General features: G+C 38.0%; 1 protein-coding gene across 3 annotated transcripts in view; it reads right to left on the bottom strand.

The window, feature by feature from the left end:
• DIP2C (disco interacting protein 2 homolog C) overlaps positions 1-21967 on the bottom strand; it is a 143156-nt gene that overhangs the window by 47244 nt on the left and 73945 nt on the right. For all 3 annotated transcript variants that reach the window (XM_018075646.2, XM_018075644.2, XM_018075643.2), the window contains exons 19-28: positions 20655-20791; positions 18264-18472; positions 17368-17482; positions 13160-13361; positions 10974-11083; positions 10095-10175; positions 6517-6640; positions 4802-4923; positions 2005-2116; positions 1765-1874 (exon numbers count right to left, since the gene is read on the bottom strand). In XM_018075646.2, coding sequence (XP_017931135.1) covers positions 1765-1874; positions 2005-2116; positions 4802-4923; positions 6517-6640; positions 10095-10175; positions 10974-11083; positions 13160-13361; positions 17368-17482; positions 18264-18472; positions 20655-20791 — 1322 coding nt within the window. The remainder of the gene's footprint in view (positions 1-1764; positions 1875-2004; positions 2117-4801; positions 4924-6516; positions 6641-10094; positions 10176-10973; positions 11084-13159; positions 13362-17367; positions 17483-18263; positions 18473-20654; positions 20792-21967) is intronic.

The following is a 21967-nucleotide window of genomic DNA, read 5'->3' as shown; positions in this document are numbered from 1 at the left end:
GATCTCTGCCACATATGGAGCTGGTTGCCTTATATACTGCTGGAGTCAATGGAGGGGAACAGACACTTGGAAGGTAAACTTTATTTGATCTTAAGGTAAACAGGGGAATAAAGATTCAGAAGTGACTTTTTCTCCACTGCCAATGATGTATTCCAAGTGATTCGAAAGGACCAGCTCAGAATAGATGTGTGCACACTGACTGTCTGCAGTTTGCAGAGATTAACCTACTCTACCTGATTTGAGACCATTTTTTCACACAGGATTAACATGAACTGTATTGATACAGAACTGGTGCTATTCTGTGAATTTTTAAGGCATACTGCTCCCAAGCTATTGAAAAAGTTGAGAGCAAACGTGGAATCTACTATATTCAAGGTGATTAAAAAACATTTATCCATTTTCAGAAGTCACAAGAGTTATTTAACCATTTTTTAAATTTAGCACAACTGCATTATAAATATAAGCCTTGTGGCCTCTTTTGATCTTTTCATAATTAATTAATCATTAGTGATGATGTAGTACATGGTAACTGTTTACATAAACCTGCTGAGTCAGTGATCTGGAGGCTTTGTGACCCAAATATTAGAAGCTAATCAAGAATTCCTTGATGGATTTATCTGTATTTCCCTCTAGCCACATTAAGAAAGGTTCATTGACTTGCCCTGCCTTTGACTATCTTTGAAGTTTTCCAAATATTCACTTTGCATAGTTAGTAGCCACTTCTGCAAGTCTGATAAGGTGGAATTCAGACCTAATTTAATATGGATGATTGCATTTGAAACAATCATTTGAAGCTCCCTTTAGAAGAAATGGAAGACTTACATGACATTCAAAAATAGATGTTTCAGGTAAGTCAGATAAATTACACCCTAAAAGCCCCTGCTTCTCTCTGTTGGTTATTGAGAAGCCCAGTAGCTACTCCACATCTGTAGGCATCATAGCTATTCAAAGTTAGATAAAATGCTTTTAAAGTATGCTGACAGCTTCTGAAAATTGATGGATCATACCAAAGAGTATAGGAATTCAATACATGCTACAAGTGTGATACATCAGCAGAGATTGCTGAAGTAATCATACTTTTTAGATATGGTAAGAATAACAGAGTAATTTTACCTCTGCCTATGTCTTGGTGAAACCAATAGTGGGATAATACATAAGTTAGCAGACAGGTAAAACAGATTTGATGAATTGTGGCTAAAGGATTGGAGAAAATGGTAGAATAGATATAAAGAGCTCAAGATGCATTAGTTTATCAAACGAATCTATCAATAGTTTTTTGCTGCTTACTCTAGTATTGTACCAGGTGAATATCAGAGAAATCTTCAGGTCCCTTAATTGCATGAAGAAGAGAACATTGAAGACCAGTGGCCAGTAGCTGAGTTGCAATAAGAAGGGGAAAATGAATGGACACTGGAACAAGCAGACAAAAGATGCCTGAGTCTCATTTCATTCATAAAACGGAAATAACAGATGCATAAGTTGAAAAGTGTTTCAGGCCAACAAGCTAGTGGGCTATCCACAGGGGTACTGGAATGAAATGTTTAGTCTGAGGAGGAGGAGAGGGGCTAAACCCACCACATAGAGTCCCGTAGCAAGTACAGAAGAACTAATCTAATGTTAATGGAATCGAATAATAACTGCAAGGGAGGAAGCATATCAATTTCTAGTACCAAAAATCATGAGGAGTTACAAATCAGGAGCAATGTACCACCTGCCAGTCAGGCATCACAGCAAAGAATGGCAGCTTTATCTAGAAGTCCCTACCTTTACCCCTGCTAGCATGCCAGTTGTGGAGACACTGAAGTCAAGGTAAGCAAGCGTTTCAGGGTTAGAAGGTTTGTAGATCTGTGCAGGCCGCTTCTTTGGCAAATCGTCTAGTGAAAATAGAGAAAGAAAACAGGTGTATCTGGTGTATCTTATTCCCACACATGTATCAGACAGACCTCTGAGCCCCTGACAAACACAATATTGAAGACAGAGAAGTCCCCCAGCCTCAGCACTCACCTGTGTCTAGTACCGGAGGCCATGTTCTGATATCCACTGCTGCTGCCGCCTCTCGTGACCGTAATAATTTACATATTAATTGTGTGGTCATTAAGCAGGCAGAGCGGCTCACCTAGAAATTTGAGAAATAAATAATAATGCAACAGGATACTAATTAATTTTCCCATGAAAATGAGCAAGGCAGTGACTCGTTTTCTGCCTGAACAGGACACGGGTATTTCAGTCTAATGTTTTCCGACCAGGACGTGGAAAGATGCTCAAAAAGTACAGCTCACAAAGCTGACAAAGTCATGTGAGTTGTACAAATTACATGAAAATTGCACTGTAATGAAACTAAAGGCACCTTAACAGTGCAAATGTGACTTTTCCAACACTTTGTATCAGATATCACCCCAAAATGCTGGTAGAGAAAACTGTGTCCAAACATTTCCTATGTGATGATAATATATCTTGGTTTATAAACAATATTTTCACATAAACCAAAACCTAGCCTGACATTTTATATGAATAATTTTGGTATCTTAAATCAATTTTATGTTAGCCACAATTCTTTCCGGTTCTTGTAGTAGTGATAAACCACTGGGAACTCTTCTAGTACTGGTAAAAGTAGCTCTTGATCAGAAGTTGTGCAAGTGGTACTAAGAGATGAAATGGTGAGCTTACTGCAAATACCATCTGCACTGAATTTTAGATGACACATGCTGAAGGTATTCTCCTTTTAGATTTGCTATTTTCAAAAATTCATAAATAGCAACTACAAGAATATTTCTTACTGAATATAAAAATTAATATATTTAAGAAAATATTCAGTCAAACATAAATATGACACTGTTAATCACTCAAGACAGTACAGAGGAAAAACTGAAAAGGTAATATCGTTCTTCTTTTCCCAGAATTTTGGGAATCTGTGCAAATGTTGCTAAGAGTACTTTTTTTCTTTAAGGAATTTGAAACATTTCATTGCATACTAAATTTCAAATGCTTAACCTAAGGAAATCAATAATCATATGTACACTAATTTGCCACTGAGCAGAAGAGATCAGCTTCTGCTGACAGTAATCCCATGGAAGTCAACCTTCCAGGTTGAGGAAACCTTTCATCAGAGGAAATTTGGAGCATGGAAGCACTGAATCAAACTCTACTTACTTCCTCCAACCCCATGAGTTCCCTGTACAGACAGTCTAAATATTTCAAGCTAAAAGTGAACACAAGTGAAGCCACTACAGCACCCCTCAATCCAATCATTGTCACTGTCACAGCAAGGGAAATTCACTCTTACATTGTTAATCTTAATCTATGAAAATCTTGATTTGGGACAGTGAAGGCGTAAAACAAAAGGAATTTCAAGAGCTAGTGGCTCTCTCAGGAATTTTATTATCCAAAAGATCAGGTAGCTCATTAAAATACAGAATATCCAGGCCTGGAGAATAACAAGTCAGAGACAAAGAGATAGGGAGAGTGGGAAGGAGAAAGAAGACAGCTACAGGTTAGCAACTGCTCAAGGTTGGGCTAAGTTCACTTATTTTTTACCAGTTCATCACAAAACCCACAATTGCGTAGGCCAATTTTTGCTCAGAAGCCATTTTTACTGACTTCAAAAGGTGCTGTGTAGACATATAACATGGTAGAGCAGGCACTGATCCCATCACACCAGGAAATTTGCATGATTGTACTAGTAATGAAAGAACAGCCTCAATATTTTAATTTCTATAAGGCCATCAATCTCCAAATTGAAAGAAAATCTTGTGTAGAACAGAGCTGAGAGGTTTATAAGTCAAACTGGCATTATTATGGCTAATAAATTTCATCATTTTATTTAAAGTTAGTCTATTGAAGGGACAATGATTACAAGTCAGCTTAGATCTGTCAGTTTTTCATCATGAAACCAAATAGATTTAGTTTAGCTATTAAACATCAAAGGAAAAGCAAATTAACACACTTCACTTCTGTATGTTAACAACTGATGTTTAAAAATACTGAGTGCCAAAATATTAAATAATGAGAATCCTGAAAACAATAGGACAATTTCTCATACCTCTACTGGTAATTTGTGGCATCCGATGCCACAAGCAGAGCCAGAAATTATAACTATCTCTAGTACTTGTTAATTGAAAACAACAAAATGAATTAAAAATGGTAAAATCACATTTGTTTTAACTTGTTTTTTCAGAGACTTAGAACTCCCTTCAATAGATTAGAAACTGCCAGACTTAAGTGGTTATCTCTTTGTAATAGTTTTATTTCCCTCAGTAACAAGCACCTTGTAGTTATTTACATGCAACAAAGACTAAATATTGTTAGATAAAGTCAAAATACCAAATGAAAGCACCAAAGGAAAAAGTCTGAGTAGCACTTCCCTGGATGAAACAAAATACTTACCAGTGTCTTAACAACAGAACTTTGAAATTGTTTTAAATGCAAAACAATTAGCTGTACAGAGCTGAGCACCAACTGCCATCAGGTGAGGCTAAACTTCCCACTGAGATTTTTCTCAACAGTCAGTGTAGCGCTGCCAGTGAGGAGACCTACCATTCTTGGCACATAGCTAAATACAAAAAGGCACTTCAAATACATTTCTTGAAAGGAGTAGCACAACTGAGGGAAAATGTGACAGCTCAAGTCAGCGGGTTGCATGCTGTCAAGCAGTGTTGGTTTGGCAACATGCTGAAGTCCAGGATCTTTGGAACAAATACTAATATACAACCCACACCAACACTCACTGAAGTTACTGTTCCTAAAGACTATGCAAATCCATCACCCATTTCATCTACTTATGCAATGTGAGGTGTCTGCTCACCTCCACAATCATCTTCACCGTAGGTAACGTGGTTGCTATGTTCTGGGGGTGTGGAGGTCGGACTGTTATTGGCACACAGCCTGCATACAGGCATCCGTAAAACGCCGCAATCAGGTCTATCCCTGCACGAAGAACAAACAAAAACCCTCCCCTGAAAATCAAATCGTTTAATCACAGGCACTTATGTCAGCATAAATATTACTTGGAACCGAACTCAGAAGGTTAAAGAAGTGACTGAGCCTTTTAACAGATTTCTTTTTCAGCCCCTTGTCAGTATCTGTTCGGCTTCATCGATTCCTTTCAATCGCACCGTTTGGAGCACGAAAAACAAAAGGCAAAACACAAAACTGAAGCCAAATGTCAACACTGAGGTGAACTTCACTTTGATGTTCAGGAAGTAAGCTGTTAAAAAGACTGATTTCTATCGATAAATTATCTTCCTAAATTCACATTTATAGACAGATGAGAGCGTACAGGAAGAGGGATGCCCCAGCAAATGGACAAAGTAGGATGACGCTTGTTCCTATGAGTTGCAGAAAGAACATTTGGAGGTTCCATAAAATACTTTCTCTTGTAATTTTTAAACTCACATAGGAAAATTTTACAGCAAAAAAGGAAGTAATGATTTTGAAATTCTGCTTCTAACACAAAATTAGTTGTTGTCCTATATAAATATTGACGGCAGGTGATGGATTGTGGACAGCACCCTTTAGGTTACCTAAGGAGGCTGAACAGACAACAGCATGAAGATCTCTTAAATGCTGCTGTTTGATACCTCCCTGGTGCTGTACACAGGCTGTGATAAGAAGACAGGATGGGCTGCTTTATTCTTTCAGTGGAAAAGGATCTGTAGTACTGGTAGGTTATTGTTCCTTCATCGTGAGAAGTGAAATACAGAAAATAAAAATTTAAGTTTAAAGCACTAGTCTTCCTTTGTGCAAAAGGTTTTCCCATATTAACCATTGAGAAATTACTCTTATAAACTAAAAAGATATAATCAGTGTCTTGCAGTCCTCACAAAGCAAATATCAGAATACGGACCTGAAATCAGACTGTTTATTTTACCAACACATATGAAATATTAAAAAGCAGCACTTGATCAGAAATAATTTCAAGAAAATGCCAAATATGATACCAGTTAACACAAAGTTAAAAGCCCTTATGCCAAAGGATGAAAATCCAAGCCACAGAGATCTATCTGTCTAGATTAAGGATTTAGAGAAAAAATAGCAATTATAAATTTGTATTTCTTAATCATTTGCTACTTATTCATCACATTTCTATTCTGAAAAACCCATTTATTACTTCCTAGTTATTGTTGCTTCACCCTCAGGAAACACAGCATTTCCAAGAGGGAATTCAACAGGTGAATATAAGAACACTCAGCAGATGGAATTGCATGCTCATAAAATAGTCTATATCCAGGAAACTAAAAGAAAGACAGTGATTAAATTTAACTGCTCATAAGAGACAGGTCTTAAAAAGACAGGTTAATCTTAATCTGAACCCAAAGAAATAATACCTATGTGTATACACAAATAGAAATTCTTTTAAATATGTTTGACTAAGTTCAAAGGAATGAGAATAAGGCAAACATTTTGTGTTTTGCCAATTAACATGGTTTACAGTTTGGTAACACCAGTGATGCTGCACTGTTCTAAAGGACCTTGATAAACTTCTGGGATTACCAAGGTACCGCTATGGTAGTTCTTTACCTGGTGGGTAAACCAAAGCCACGTGGTCTCCATCTTGTAAATGTCCCCTTTCCATCAACATGACAGCTATCTTCTCAGCTCGTTTATGCAGCTGGACACATGTTAGTGAGTTGGCTATTGTTCCCTGTACAGGAAGAAAGATAAATGTCACAGAAGATAAAGCAATGTGCTGAAACTCCATTTTCCTCTGCACCTTACAAGTTACAGGGTGAAGTGCAGCCACAATATGTCATGTAATCAACTTAAATACGGAAACGTTCAGCCTTAGGCCAAACTGCAGTTGGAAGGAAAAAAGATGTTTGTAAAGCAGAGGAATGTTCTCTATTCCTTTCTCTGTACCTTCTGCCCTCAACAGTGTTTTTGTTCCAACCAAGGCAGTACAGCAGTGTGATAATGCCCTGCCCATGTAACCTGTATTTCCCTTGCTACATAGGCAGCAATTCCTGCTACAGCCAGGAAAGTGCCTTTATGCCCTCTGCAGCAATCTGGAGCATCTGTGGAGAGCAATTCTGAAAATTGCATTTTCTTGTCTGCACGCTGGAGTGGAGCCAAATGGCACAGCAGAAATACTTTAAAGACGAGAGACAAAAGACACAGGAGAAAACAATACTTTGTGACAGGGAAAAGAATTAGTCTGGAACAAGAGCTACGCACTTATACTGCATATAAATGAAACAGAGAAGAAAGGCATTTGTTAAATTTGAATAACTCTGGTCAGCATGAAAAGGAAATTGAAAATGACAATATGCCAGAGAGTTTGGTTTTTCTGAAGCACTTCAAATAGTGCTAACCCAAAATCATCAAACAGACACAGTGTTTTAAATTGAATGAGTGTTACGGTTCTTACATTTCCTAAATATATATATATGCTGTGTGTATATGCACACACACAAATATACATTTACAGAAATATATACATCTGTATCACAAAATTCACTACCACTGCAGACACCTCAGAAGTCTAAAACTGAATGTACAGGACAGACTGATTGCACTTAGAGTTGGTCAGGTCAGGTCTGGGCTGAGAGAAAGGGACAGAGCTATATGGGAAGGGCTGCATCTTGGCTTGTGTACTTGTTCTATGGAAAAAGAGGATTTCAGTCTCCAGTACTGCTATGATACACCTGGCATCTATCACTGTCACTGCAAGTATGGCATGTTACCAGGCATCACTTGGCATTTACAGACTTCATTACAAGCTGTCAACAAAGAAGAAAACCTAACTAAAAATAAAACAAAGTCAGGGTTTAGCATTCCCCTTCATTATCCTCAGCAACTACACTTACTGAATTGCACTTCAGGGAACTTTAATCAGTCTTCTGATCAACGTGAAGATCATTTCACTAAGAAAGATTCCTCTAAAGACATATGCAACTATATAGATGCTGGACTAGAGATGGTTTCCATCTGTCCAGCCCTAAGCATGCCAAAGTGACCTGAGGTCTGGGTGTCCTGCCATTGCAGACCTGTAAGGAGGAATGTGCTTAAACTCTCCATTCCTTCTTTCAAGAGACTGCCTGTTTGCTTAGCCATGAGAAGAGGGACCCTTTATATCCCCACATACATCAGCAGCACAGGTCCACTGACCCAGAAAGGGAATTGCTGCAGATTATGTAAATTTGTGCAGAACTTGTTTACATTTCAGACTTTTGGCACTTGCTGCCTGTGAACCAGTGGAAAGACAGTGTTTATATGAACTGCAGGGAAGGAGAATCCTGTTGTTGGACAAGAATCATTGGCAAGAATCAGTAACTTGGGTCAATTCCCTTGGGTCTTTTATATGAGCTGTTCTGAAATGTAAAGGTGTTGCAATCCTTCATGACACATACTAAAAACAATGTACTGCGCTAATTTTGAAATACTTCAAATTCTCAAAAAGCATGGGTTACAGGAAAACACTCATCTCAGTGGACTTCTATTAGTCATCCACTGCAGGACGCCTGAATGTTTTAGAACAAAGTGTACAGAAATGCCCAAGGAAGACAAAATAGGAAAAGTTACAAATTAGAACCAAAATTTAAGGTTGGAAATAAACCTTGACTAGGGTAAACCCCACCAGACCAGTCATTCCTTTCCATAAAATATTAAATCTCTCCAAAATCCATTACATCTCTCAAACAAATATCATGCGACAAGATACTCCCCATTGAGAGTAGCAGAGAAACTGAATTTCAAAATTCGACTGTTTTTCACTTCTCTGGAACGAGAACTGATTTTGATAATCCTTGTTTTGCACATTGTGTCCTTCTCTCCCACTGTTTGAACCCTTCTGCCAGCATGGGAAGTTTGGCTTTATTTAAAGCTCAAAAGTAACAGCATGTGTGGAGGAGATGGGACAACACATATCACTATCTCTTTCTCACAGCATCTTTGCTCCTAACTTATAGGACACAACAATGAAATTCTTTAATGGTGTAATATTGGATCTATAAACAGCATTGCCTCTCAAGATTTCTACTTTGCCATACATTACTGTTTCACTCTTTATTTCTCAGGTTTACATGTTCACATAATACTAGCTATTAATCTTATTAATCTAATTTTAAAAAAGTTACTTAATGAGTTAATGGTAGCCTCAAACTGGTACCAGCACTGTAAAATGGTCTGGAGAAGCATATTCTGTAAATACAGTAAGTGCTTATTTCACAGATATTCACAAATTACTAGAGGTTTAAGAACCCATTCAAGCTGCATAAAGACCACATGGGCTGAGACAACATCAGCTACTACTCCAGGTAGTCCAGGGGAATAGCACTATTTCAGGCCTCTCCTCCCCTGGAGTCCCTCATATGCTACATATGTTTCCCAGATTTGACAGATATGTCTAGATGTACTGTGGTGGGATGGTTTGAAATCAGACTTTAATTCTCTCTGTGGTCTTGAGAATAATTGGTTTGCCCTCTATAATCATCCAGGTAGTCTATAATCTCCCACTCTTAGTAAAGCCAAGTTTTGTACCATGTCTCAAGCATTAATTAATTTTTGGTAAGCAATGAAATACTGTGCCAGGCTGGCACCTCATGTAGGCTATGCAGAGAGATTTATTAGTGATCCTCTGCAGACCTGATTGGATTCTGGATACACCTCTTCTTCTTTTCACCTCCTTTCCCCATTCTCATACCTCCCCCAGATCGTCCAGCCTCAAAAACAACAACTACTGCTTCATTTAGGGAAAATACTTTGAAAAGCCTGTGCTTTTCAAATTGGAAATCAGGATGGTGAGCACTATAAACACCACTATTCAGTAAAGGAGCAGATTTGAAACAGATTCAAAACAGATTCAACAGTATTGAAATAGATTTGCAGTGTCAGCTCACACACAACATATATGTGGTGGAAAAAGAAATGAGAAATGCATAAGGCACACTGTCTGATACAAAAGCAATCTATATTTTGACAACTGGCAATGATTATTCTCTTTTCTGCCTCAGTGAACACCAAATATAGCAGCTGAGTATTAATGGGAAAAGAAACAGAAAGGTCGTGTCCAGCCATAGCACAAGCAGGTGCTGCTGAAATCCCAGTGTGCCATTTCCAGCTGCAGCCTGGCCTGAGGAGGAATGGCCTGAGCTCCTTACCCTGCAGTTGAGCAGAGTGTAGAGCACGTGGTCAGGGGTGGTCTGAGCTCTCCACTGCAACACTTCCGACAGGAAAAGGAACTACAATAAAGCAGAGTGACAGTCATGGCATGAAAGAACATTTTGCCTTTAAAATCGAGGTCACAGCTTCTGTGAGTTTAGCTGTCTGTCTTGTTTATATGCTGCATTTTACGTCAATACCCAGAAGCACTAAACAGGAATTAATTCTCTTGTCATCACACATTTACAGTAAGGTGCTTTTGCATGGTAGCAGTGGCCTCTCTGGAAGCGAAGCCATTGCTGGGATTATGATATATTACTGCACATAATTCCAAAGCAATAAAACAGGTCTTACTGATCTCTCTGAATTTAAGCACTGTTTTAATTCATTAGCTTCCTCTCTTTTTCTTACTATAAATATAGAAATATTTACACAGCTTAGAATTTACTAATTTAATTACTCACATAAGCCCCCAAAAGAGCTGAATTTCAACTGTATTTTACAGGATTAAAATAACAACAAATAAGGTCAGGACCATACATGGAAACAAAACTCCCTGGACTTCACCTGAATTAGTAAAAATTATATAATAAAGGGTGATTTCTGGTAAAAGCCTCATTAACGCTTTCCACCATGTTTGTTTTGTTGTCCTATGTAACTTACTTAAAAAAATCCATACAAACAAAATGTAGTGACCTCCCCTTACATCTACTTTATATTTATCTGTAAAGGAGATTCAGAAATATTTTAGTGTTAAAAAAAAAAAAGCCATCAACAAATTCATAACAACAACAACAACAACAACAATAATAATATACTGCTAAGTGTCCTGATGTTAATGAGCTTAATATAAGTCTTATAAGAAAAGTTTATCTTACCTTTCTGGCTTGGTCATTATCTTCTATTTGCCCCAAATCTCTACCACTGGCCTGTGCAATTCTTTTTCCAGAGACCAAGTTCCCCACCATCACAGAGGCAGGGCCAATTTCTAGAACAAAGCAGATATGTGCAAAGTGTAATAAAAATCCTTTACTTGTAGATGAAAATTCTCTTTATTTCTTTTGCATTACATGATGTTTTTCTCACTGCCATCCACAAAACCAAACCTTGAGCACATCTCTGTTGATGCAAACTTTGGCTGTGGGTCAGTAGTGTCTGGAAGACACGTAGGACTGAATTCATGCTCTCAAAACATATCTAACTAAGGAGCCCATTTAGCATGGGTTCTCTACAGCCAGAGACACATCTTGTCTGTCTTGATATGATGAATCTTTGGAAAATTCAGCTCCTAATGTAGACCTGTCCATTCAAGTGCCTCAAACCAGAGGGACAACATTCCTGTTTCTCTCTTCTGTTCCCTGGGCTTATTTGCATCTGTATTAGCAGTTCTATGATGCTACAGACATGAAGTGACAAAGATTAGGAAGGCAGATGGTGCATATGACAAAGTATATGCAAGCCCTCTAGAATAAGATAGAAAGTGAAGATAAATAACTTCAGAAGAAAAGAAGATGTCATGGCTGACACTTTTCCCTGAGATGGATTTCACTGATGTTTTGTTGCTGCCATTAGGGGAAAATACCTGTCTCATAGATACCATTTGAGTTCATGTTAGCATTTGTTTTCTGCTTCTCCAGCATGATACTGATCAACTGCAATTGATAGCAAGCTTTACTTCTAGTCTATGATGTCCAAGCTTTGCCTCAGTAATCGTTTCTGGTCTAAGTGTCAAAATATAAGATATGTAAATAACCAAGTAATGTATAATAAAAAGCATCTACAGACTACTTTGCTTTAAAAATATGAAAGCAATAGCCTCTGGGTTTGTCACAACAACAGAAAATGGGAGAATGTGATACTATCAAGTTTGGTTTCTGCACTCCTGGCATTGCTTTTACCATAGTGATTTATAACGTACCCATAACACATCTATAGGTATCTGCACTGCATTGATCCTAATTCAGTGGTTACTTTGTGATGCAGCAACAAGGAAATGCTGAAGTAAACTCTGTAGTAAAAGGCCTCATTGCTTTCATTAAGTCAGTGGAAATCACTGTTAAACTCTGACATTCCCAGTGTCCCCAAACTAAGATCATGGTTTTGATTTGTGAAACATTTGTCCAAAGGTTTTAAAAACAGAAACAAGCTGATGGTTTAGGCAAACTTGCACTGAATTCATGATGGATAGTCTCCATATTCAAGATGCAGAGAATAAACTCACCTCATATTCCAAGGTGTGGAAGTGGAAAACAACCAACACTTAGTACAATGTAGCTGAATTCTAGTCTTAAGCCTGAAGCTACAGATCCAGAATTCCTTGAAATTAATCTGAATACTAAAATCTGCAATTGGATTCAAAGTAAAAAATTTGATAAAGTTTGCTTGTTCATTGGGCATGAGAAACCAGTGATTGGACTACAGCAGGCTATAAGGGCTTCCTTGGTCTCTTGAGACAGTGCCTTGCTGTTCCATTTCATCCAATACTCTTAATAAAGTGGCATATTTTTGAAGAACCATCTTAAAACCGATTAGGGTTTTCCCTTTAATATACCTGCTGTAAGAATAATACAGAATCTCCCCACTCATGTAGGGCATTAAACCACTAGCTCTTTGTTTTTCTTTATTCATGACCAGTTTTTAAGTATTTGCTCTTTGTCCAACATTGCTATTTAGTGTCAACAGTTCTCTTGCTCTCTATTTTTACTTCAGAAACTCAGCCTTCAAATAAGCCAAGATTTTATCTTTCTCTGTTTTGGTTTCACTCCATACTCTTTAAAAATAACTGACAAGGAATTTACAAAAAACTCCAGGTGTGGACTCAGCAGTGTGTTGTAGAGTGATAAGAATGTCATCTTTATTGAATTAGCATTTTTCCTTGCACTCTTTGTGAAGGTACTTCTAGCTTCTGGCAAAACCAATGATGTCCTTAACACATATGGAATATTTAGGAGGAAAGTTGATCAAGTTGATTCTCACCTGCATTAAAAATCACTTGATTTTGCTCTATACAGTACCATGAACACAGAGCACTATGTCAGGGTCCCTTTGCCTTCACTCTTCTTACCTGGTTGTTTTTGCCTTGGTTTAGGCAGGTTTGTTACGCAGGTGTGGGGACACATCAGCACGTTACAAGGATGCAGAGATCCTTCCAGGAAGAGCTGTTTGGTTTCTGACAGGTGTATTCCTCCCAGCGGCGTCTTGGGAAGCGTGTTTGCTGGTACGAGCGCTAAGCAGTAGACTCCCACTTGATGAATACTGTCAATAGCCTAAAAAGAAATATGCAGAAAGTTGATTTTAATGAAAGGCTAATTTTTCATCATTCTAATAAGCACATATTGTTTTGAATTACTGCATAAAACAACCCTAATAATTAACTGGCGATGGAAAGACACTTCAGCTATGTCAGTGATAAGGAGGTTCTTTTCAGTGGGAACAGGTGGACGGAAATGTTATTACACTAATTCCAGAAGATAAAAAAGCAAACAGAAATGTGGTGATAAATACACACAAATCTATTAGGAAATTCTACGCAGTCATCCCTCTTAAGCAAACATTAGTACCAGGTATCCTGGAGATTTAATACGGGTTGGCAGCCCACGTGAAACTGCTTTTAACCTGTGCAGTTCCCGGAGCTCAAGTTCACAGAATTCCTATCATCTTAATATCCAGTCCATCTTTCTGAGTTAAAAAAAAAAAGTTAAATAATCTCTATACCTAATAATGTAGGTAGCTTATGAATTGTTACTTTTTTATAAAGTAATAACTGTTTCACTCCCTGATTACAGTGTAACAGATTTTGAGGCACGAATGGGAAATGACAATGTAAGGGAAAACTGTGAAACTATCCACTTGAAAAAAAGTCTGTTGAATGAAAATCTGAAAAATAAGCATTTTTGAATCTTATAGCAATGGTGTTCATTGCCTGACAAGTTGATTAAACTGCATCACTTTAAAGAAAACTGTAACATACAGTATCTATGTAATTTAATGAGTTAAACATGAATATCCATGCACTTAGATTTTAATTCCATACACATTTAAACTGATTATTTTCCTTATACGGGTAAGAACAATTGCAGCAAGTGTATTAGAAAAACAACTTCAGACATCCACATAGACTGAGAAACAAATTAGAAACAGCATCTCTAATGAATAGTTAAATGTTGAAAAAATATAATTTACTTAACTTGCATTTTAATTTTTAACTGTTAGAAAAGTGAATTCATATATGTACTGCCTTGAAGACACAATCTATATTCTGAGACTCAAATAATCATTTACAGTTTGCATGTACTTAACTGTAGACCAATAAATTACTGATTACTTCTACAGACTAAATAATGCTTTGCTCTTGGTTTCTGTTTACTTCATTTCTTATTGATTTGATTGCAAAATTTCACACGAAAGAATAACAAAGCAGTGACTCATATCACAGTTTTAGTAGGAGTAGCTCTCACAGCAGTATTGGAAGACCTCGGTGCTGATCTACAAACATCTCACCTGAAAGATCAGCAATAGTGAAATACGTGTGACAGCCAACACACAACAGCTCATGTTTCTGGCAGAAACCATCATAACCTACTAATCATAATGTTATTTGTAGGTTCTGAAAAGCAGCGATAAATCACGGGATCCTCACCTGACATCAGCTTGAAGGAAAACTGCTACAGGACAAGTAACCACTCCTACTCAGACATAAAACTGTGTGGTTTCCACAGCTGGTGAATGGAAAGCAATACCCAGCTGGGGTGGGATGAGTGGTGTATGTAATGATTTCTAGTGACTTTCAAACTGTCTCTGATAACTAGATCTGCTGCACAATGTCATGGGTCATTCAAATTTGTCATCTTTCACACCTTTCAGTTTGGCACATTTCTGAAGCAGGGAATGACTTTGTTTCACAAGGATGAGCACTGGTGAACTGAGCCTTAAAATTTTGAGGGAAAAGAGCACCAGTCAATTTTAATGCTGCTGGCATTTATGCCTCTTGACGAAACGGCTTGGTTTTTGAAATTACTCTTTCCAGTCAGAAATTAGCAGAGTATCAGAAATCCTCTGTTTCATTGTGAAAATGGACAAGATATACCAGAATTTGTGGAAAATTTGTGGAAACACTGCTATGTTGTTTGACCTGAGAAAACATATAATTCTGACACAATTCTCTGGGCAGACACGCTCCAGTTCTGCAGTAGATCTCCTAGATTTACCAAGTCCTGTGAAGTCCTGCCAGCATGCTGGCACTGGTAAAACTAACATCCAGTCTGCCAGTACAGGAACCACAACCCTGCCTGAAGGGTCAGATCAGCCTGCAGCAGTCTGGGGATGAGTATCTAGGACCCATCTGATTGAACTGCTGGTTGATCTGGGATCTTCGCCATGCTCCTCCACCACTCTCAAGAAACTCCAACTCCAGCCTGAGCACTCCCTGCCAACCATGCCTCTGCTAAAGCCCACAGATACAGTCCAGCATAATCACATATGTACAGCAGCTCTAACATCCTTCAGCCCTCTGCTGAGGAGCAGGATGGGTCAGGGAGTCTCAGAATATGTGCAATTCACTGGAAAAAAAGTTCTGCAAATCAAGGCAGCTCAAGTGCACGGAAGAGACAGCAAGGCACAACAGAAGCAGGCAGCGCAGGGCAGGGCTGGCAAAGGGCAGCACACACAGGCTGTCAGAGGAGTCTCACAAAGAGCATTAGAAATGAGTAGCAATTTGGTAGAGTTTGTAATCAGGGACTTGTGAGACTTGTGACACAATTTGTGATATTATGTTGTGCCTCACTAGCAGATAATCCACATGCAACCAGTTACCACTTCCTGACATCTGTCATTAAAACTCTGATTGGGAAGAGGCACAAAGCATCCCACAAGCTCCTGGCTTTTGTCCCCCAGCTGTGGTGGAAACAGAAACTTCTTGTTCGCATAGTGATGCATGCCAGAGTTGCAGGCTTCGCACATGGGTGATGAAAGCAGCCACACGTGTACTTTGATACATGGCCTACTATTCCCAGACACTGCTGTGACTTGATCAGACTCAGAATAACAGGATTGACTCTTGGCAGGAGTAACATGACACAGGACTCCCACAGTGTTCAGTACTGATTTTACTGTTTATGATGGTGTAAGACATTTTTTTCTGTAGAAATCACAAAAATGTTCAGCTGACAAAAAAGGAGAAGTGTAGGTCCAGAATTTCAACCTTTTTATCAGCTTGCTACTTGACAAAAATTATGGAAGCATGGGCAATACAAAGCCTTTCCTTCTACAACAGTTGCCCTAGGTGCTTCAAAGGCTTTCTGTGTGATGGACAAGCTAGAGGTTCTAGTTTTTCTTGGTGTTAATTTAGATCTACTATGAATATGAGATGCCTCTAACTGTAAGAAATGCAGCTGTCTTTCAAATCAAGAGAGCACATAAACCTGTTCTGAGATGGATAAAAGCTTATTTGTTTGGTTTCTTGAAAGGTACAGTAGACAGATTTCCTTTCTTATTCGGTACAATGCAATCATGAATAAAAACATCTCTGAATTATGTGGGATCTTTTTCTTTGGCTCTTGGGTAAAGCAAAAAAAGATGTTTGCAATATATGGCTTAACCACAGAGATGGAGAAGATGGAAGATGACCTTATCTAATTTTTTTGTGTGTGGATACTAGAGTTGAAGAAACTTTGAGTATGGTATTGGGATTGCTGTAACTTCGACTGTTATATGTAAGGAGAAGATCAGAATTCTTTAATAGTCAGTAGCCTTTGTCTTCCTGACAAACTGTCTAACACCATGACCAAAGTGGGATCATCACAGCAATAAGGTGCCTTGTAGAAATCATCAGACCACTGGAATGAGATTCGTTGCAATAGGTGCCCCTCTGAGAAGATAACCTCACTGTAGATACCTAGATCTGAGCTAATCAACCACTTCCCTTCATTTCAGTGGAGGGAAATTGGCATTTTTATGGTGTTTCATTCTGTTTATTTTAACTATCAACATGGTGCATTAGAAACACACAATTCTCCCCCACTGATTAAAAAAAAAAATCTTCTTTTTTTATAGCATTTTGATTAGGAAAAGGATCACTCTCTGGATATGTGCAGCCCAGATAGGAAATGTCACTCTGAAGAATCTCATTTTGTGCTCATTAAGAGCAAGTGTAACTGAAGGTGGATTTACAATTACTCAAAGACAAATGTCAATTACCTTGGGGGTCTGAAAGATCAATAAAAAGAATATAAAGCAAGAAAAAAATAGCTTCCAAACGTACATAAAGAGCATTACCTGGAGAACTCTACTCATCCATTGAAAACTGTCTTCCTCTGTGGAATCTGGCCTTTGCTCAGCAACAATAACTATTCTTTCATCGTGCAGCACACTCACGGAAAACACTGCTATTCTATAGAAGGAGAGAAGTGTATTTAGTGCCAGGACAGATGGAAAAGCCTGTCTTCTAAGTTAATCCTCTATATCTGCGATTTCATTATCTATTATTCAGACTACTGATGCAATTACTATTTTATTTACAGGGAAAAAGCAACAAGAACAGTTTTGGGTAATAGTTCTGGAGGAGAAATAGCAGGCTCTTGTTCTAGAGTCATGTAGTCAGAGCAGGATTGAGAAGTGAACCTTCCTGGGACACTAAATTGGGTCACACCAAGGTTGTTGCTAAGCTGCTATATAACAGCCAGCATAAGCACCTTTTTTGGTCCCATCTTTAGAAGAAGTAATTGCAACATCATTTTGTCTGCCACACGATCGAGTGCGAGTGCATGGTACAGCATTAGGCTCTTCAGATGTTTTAGATGTCTGCTGCTCGGTTTCAGCACATTAGGAAGGTGACACAAGGAACCACAGTCAATTTCAAGAACTTAAACATTAGGCAGATTAGAAATGTTTAAATCAGACAGAAAGGATCCTGTTGAGTCAACAGCTTCAGAATTAACCAGCTGCTCAAACGAAAATTTTAGCAATCACAGTTTCAAGACCTTGGTATTTAAAGTTTCCCTCAACACTACCTTAGGCTTCCCTCAGCTGTCTCCTGGTTCTAGCAATCAGAACAGCACTGAAGGGAAACAGTGCAGATCAGGCACTGCTTTCTGAAAGTATTTTGGATCACTTACACCTCCTCTAAGCAAAATAAATATTTCTACATAATGCAAGAAAAGAAAGGATCAAACCTTCCCCTGTAGACAAATTTCATTGGTTCTACGGCCAGTGCTGTTGCTACAATGTCATCAGCATTATGTCTTCTTCCACTGACAACCATCAAACCATCCATTTTGCCGATAACAAAGACAAGTCCACCTGGTCCTATAAAGCCTAGTAGTCCGGTCCTGATAAAAGGATATTCGGTGATAGGGCCACCAGAACTAGTCATAGGAAACACCTGTAAAACAGAAACACAGGTCTTCATTTCTATACACACAGATCGTGCTGCAAAAATATTTCAGGCATGCTCCCTCAGATGGCTCTGCCCGAACAAACAGGTCGCTGCTGATGCTCTTTACCCTTCACTGACCATAAGGGAGGGTCAGGAAACTCTTGCACTACTCTGTTTATCGCACACATTTTCTGTAACCATGACTCTAAATCATTTATGACCTTAAAAATATATATGAATCAATATCAACAGTATTGAATAAAACCACACGCTGTGCAGACTGCAGCTAACCTGAGGTGCTACGTAGATGTTACTGAGAGCTTAACTCATGAACACCTCAGTAGAGGGTCTTTTCCATACCCCAATCCCATTTCCAGCACAGTGTAAGAAATAAGTAGGCTAGAAGTGACGCTATTTTAAGGTACAGTACATTAATGGCTTGCAGCTGACCACATTTTTTTTAAGGTCAATTAATTTCTCAGAATACCAGTGATAATGTCTTCTGTACCTCAGCTAAAAGTGAAAATACAGTCCTATACAGCACCTCTCTAAATGTCTGAACACCAGATGCATACATGATGTCCCCAGGACAGATTTACACGACTTTTTCTATCCTACTCAGCACAGACTTATCCTTCTGATATGTGAGCTACTCTGAGCTGCATTCTGACACAAACACACTTTCCTGCCATTGCTTCTTTAAACTTAAGTTGTCAAAAGACAAATTAAGACAATGGCAAGTGGAGGACCATGGCTACACAGTGTTCTTCAAGGCTCATTTAAAAATAAAGGTCAAATTCTGCTGCCAGACGCCCATGGGTGACTCTTATTGAACAGATTTAATGCTTAAACATCCTCAGCCATAACTCATTTCAGGAACACAAAACTTTTTGACTCTCTAATACCTGCAACATGAATTACACAGTAAAACAGAATAGAGATCCACTTGGAGAGGACTCTAAAGAACATACTTAACTTTAAAAATGAGTGTTCCTGCTCACTCAATGGCAATTTATTTGTTTAGCATTAGGAATAATCCTGAATTAGCCTAAATATGCTGTTAAACTGCAGTTCTGAATTATGAATGGGTAGGTATTACAATTACAATTACAAGCAAGTACTACAAAATGAACGTAAGTACATTTTGACCCTGAAATACGTAAAACTCCGGATCATGACTCACACTGGGTAATGCCAATTGCACTTGCAGCACAAAAAACAACTATCAACAAATTTCAGATCACAATAGCATGGTAGAACTCCAGGCTTCAATAGCAGGATATAGAATCATATCCACTTTTCTCCATTAATTATACAATGTACAGTGTTTACAAGCTTTTCATTTTGCAGGACATATTAATCACATTTGGTCTATTAAAAATGATAATAACAGAGAATTTGTTAAGGGAAATCAAAACATACTTGTGATAATTTTTGCCTTAAATATTAGAAGAGCTTAAAAATCTCAGCTCAATTTTTTCAGTATTTCTCTAATTTGTTCAGCCTTTCATACTGGCTTCAGCAGAAGTTAATGATAACAAGTGAGCAGGTACTACAGAGCTATCAATACAGCTATCTGCATTGGAGCTGGAATACAGATTCCACAAAGCCAAGAGGATTTCACCTAAGGCAATTCAAACAAAAGCATGTGGGGACTAATTAGAAAAAGGTTTCTTTGCTCTTCAGATACTTCTTGAAGATTACATCTGTCAGGATTCTGTATAAATGCAAGTCTGTAATGATGGAATTGCTGTGGAATTGTTGGAAGCTGCTTTTTAAAGATATCCAGTAGCCTCCTTACTGTTTCCAATAATCAAATTCTGCACATAGCTAGCTCGTAGACGTGTACAATATTACCTCTTGAATTTTGTCTTTCTTCCTTCTTTCCTTCTGATTTTTTTCAGCCCCTGGTATCTTATTTAAAAATTAAAGTAAAAGCTCTTCAGAGCCAAAACTAAACTCACATAAAGATCTACCATTACGCTTAATGAAATGGGCTTCAGTGTAGACTATCTGGCGAGAGTACAGGTCCCAAGCCACAAGCATTGATTATTACTTCTATTCTACTTCTACTTATAGAATTCTCCATAATTCTATTGTTACTATCAATATTTTATGTCAAATACTACCTTGAAACAGAAAAAGTTATAAAAGAGGGATTTTATATCACATTTTTTGGTCAACTTACCTCAAAAGTATTTTTGGTCATGCCCGAGAGTCCATAATATGATGTACCCGTTGCAATAGCACATACACAAAGTTCTCCTATTTCATCTGTTTTACAGAGCTGAGGAATTCCATCTGGCTTCACTGAACACATTATAGCTAGAAGGAGAACAAAACACTTTAAAAAAATTATAAAATGAACTACAGAATAACAAGTGCTGTGGGAAAGACATCACGGTGTAGCTGACATAGACAAATTAATTATACGTAGACTAATGGCTAGCAATAAGTTTCTTGAACATTATGGTGTTCAACATTATCAAATGTTATTTGTATTATAAATAACATTTATACAAAAAATGCAAAGATCTTTATGTAAACTCGATCTTTACACTGATGACAAAACCTATTTGCCTTGCTCTCTAAAATCGCAGTTGATCCACAATATTGCTCTGAAATGTGACTGTGTTCCCAGCTTTGCATACTGAAGACCAGATTTGTCTCAGTCAGTATAAAATGAAATACCCTAATGGAGTCCTTGATAATTACTATACAGCCAGGAGGCAGGCAACCAGGAAATTCACCTCTCAGAAAGTAGCAAGGTAACACCATATGAAAGATCAAGATATTCCAGCAGACTAGTATGGTTGTTTTACTGAGAATTTATCAGAGCTCAGACTCCGTCTCGCTGGTCTTACAGCCCTGCAGAGACAGCAGGAGTTAAATGGGAGGGATTAGAAAGCACTGGTCTGAGAAAGAAGCACTATTTTATGCCAGCCATGTGAGCAAGAATCAGGAATACTGCTGTAGCTATAATCCCTGGAGTTGGAGTACAGCATTTGTAGATTTTGTAGTTGGAAAGAGAATATGATGACCAAGGGAGAGCAAAAATTAATCAGCATGTCTTTTAAATACAAGTGTTCAGAATCTTGAATGACCTTTCTCTCACTCAGAGGGTAAACAGGAAAGTGTACTTTCATTAAAATGATCAGAACACAGTATGAAGTGCAACACAGAACACCTATTATAATATTTTGCATGATAACTATTAAACAACAACCAATCATATCTTCCTTCATCTTAAGTTGTTCAACTGAAATTTTATAAGATGCATCATTATATTTAATTGCTTTAGTGCATAACAAGCATTCTCATGAAAAACTACAGTATTAGCCTTTTCTAATATCTGTAACACCTCATTTAAAATCTAGCTTTCTTATGAAAAATGTTATCTTCCCCTTTAGAAGCACTGGTTTCAGTTTGAATTTATCAACATGAACTGTTCAGTCATACCTCCTTTATCTAATTGGGTGATAGCACAAGATCTTTGGAAAA

The sequence above is a fragment of the Manacus vitellinus genome, unplaced genomic scaffold (genome assembly GCF_001715985.3).
Source record: "Manacus vitellinus isolate BGI_N305 unplaced genomic scaffold, ASM171598v3 scaffold_3_pilon, whole genome shotgun sequence".
In the NCBI taxonomy this organism is placed as follows: domain Eukaryota; kingdom Metazoa; phylum Chordata; class Aves; order Passeriformes; family Pipridae; genus Manacus; species Manacus vitellinus.
This window is presented reverse-complemented; position numbering and strand designations above follow the sequence as displayed.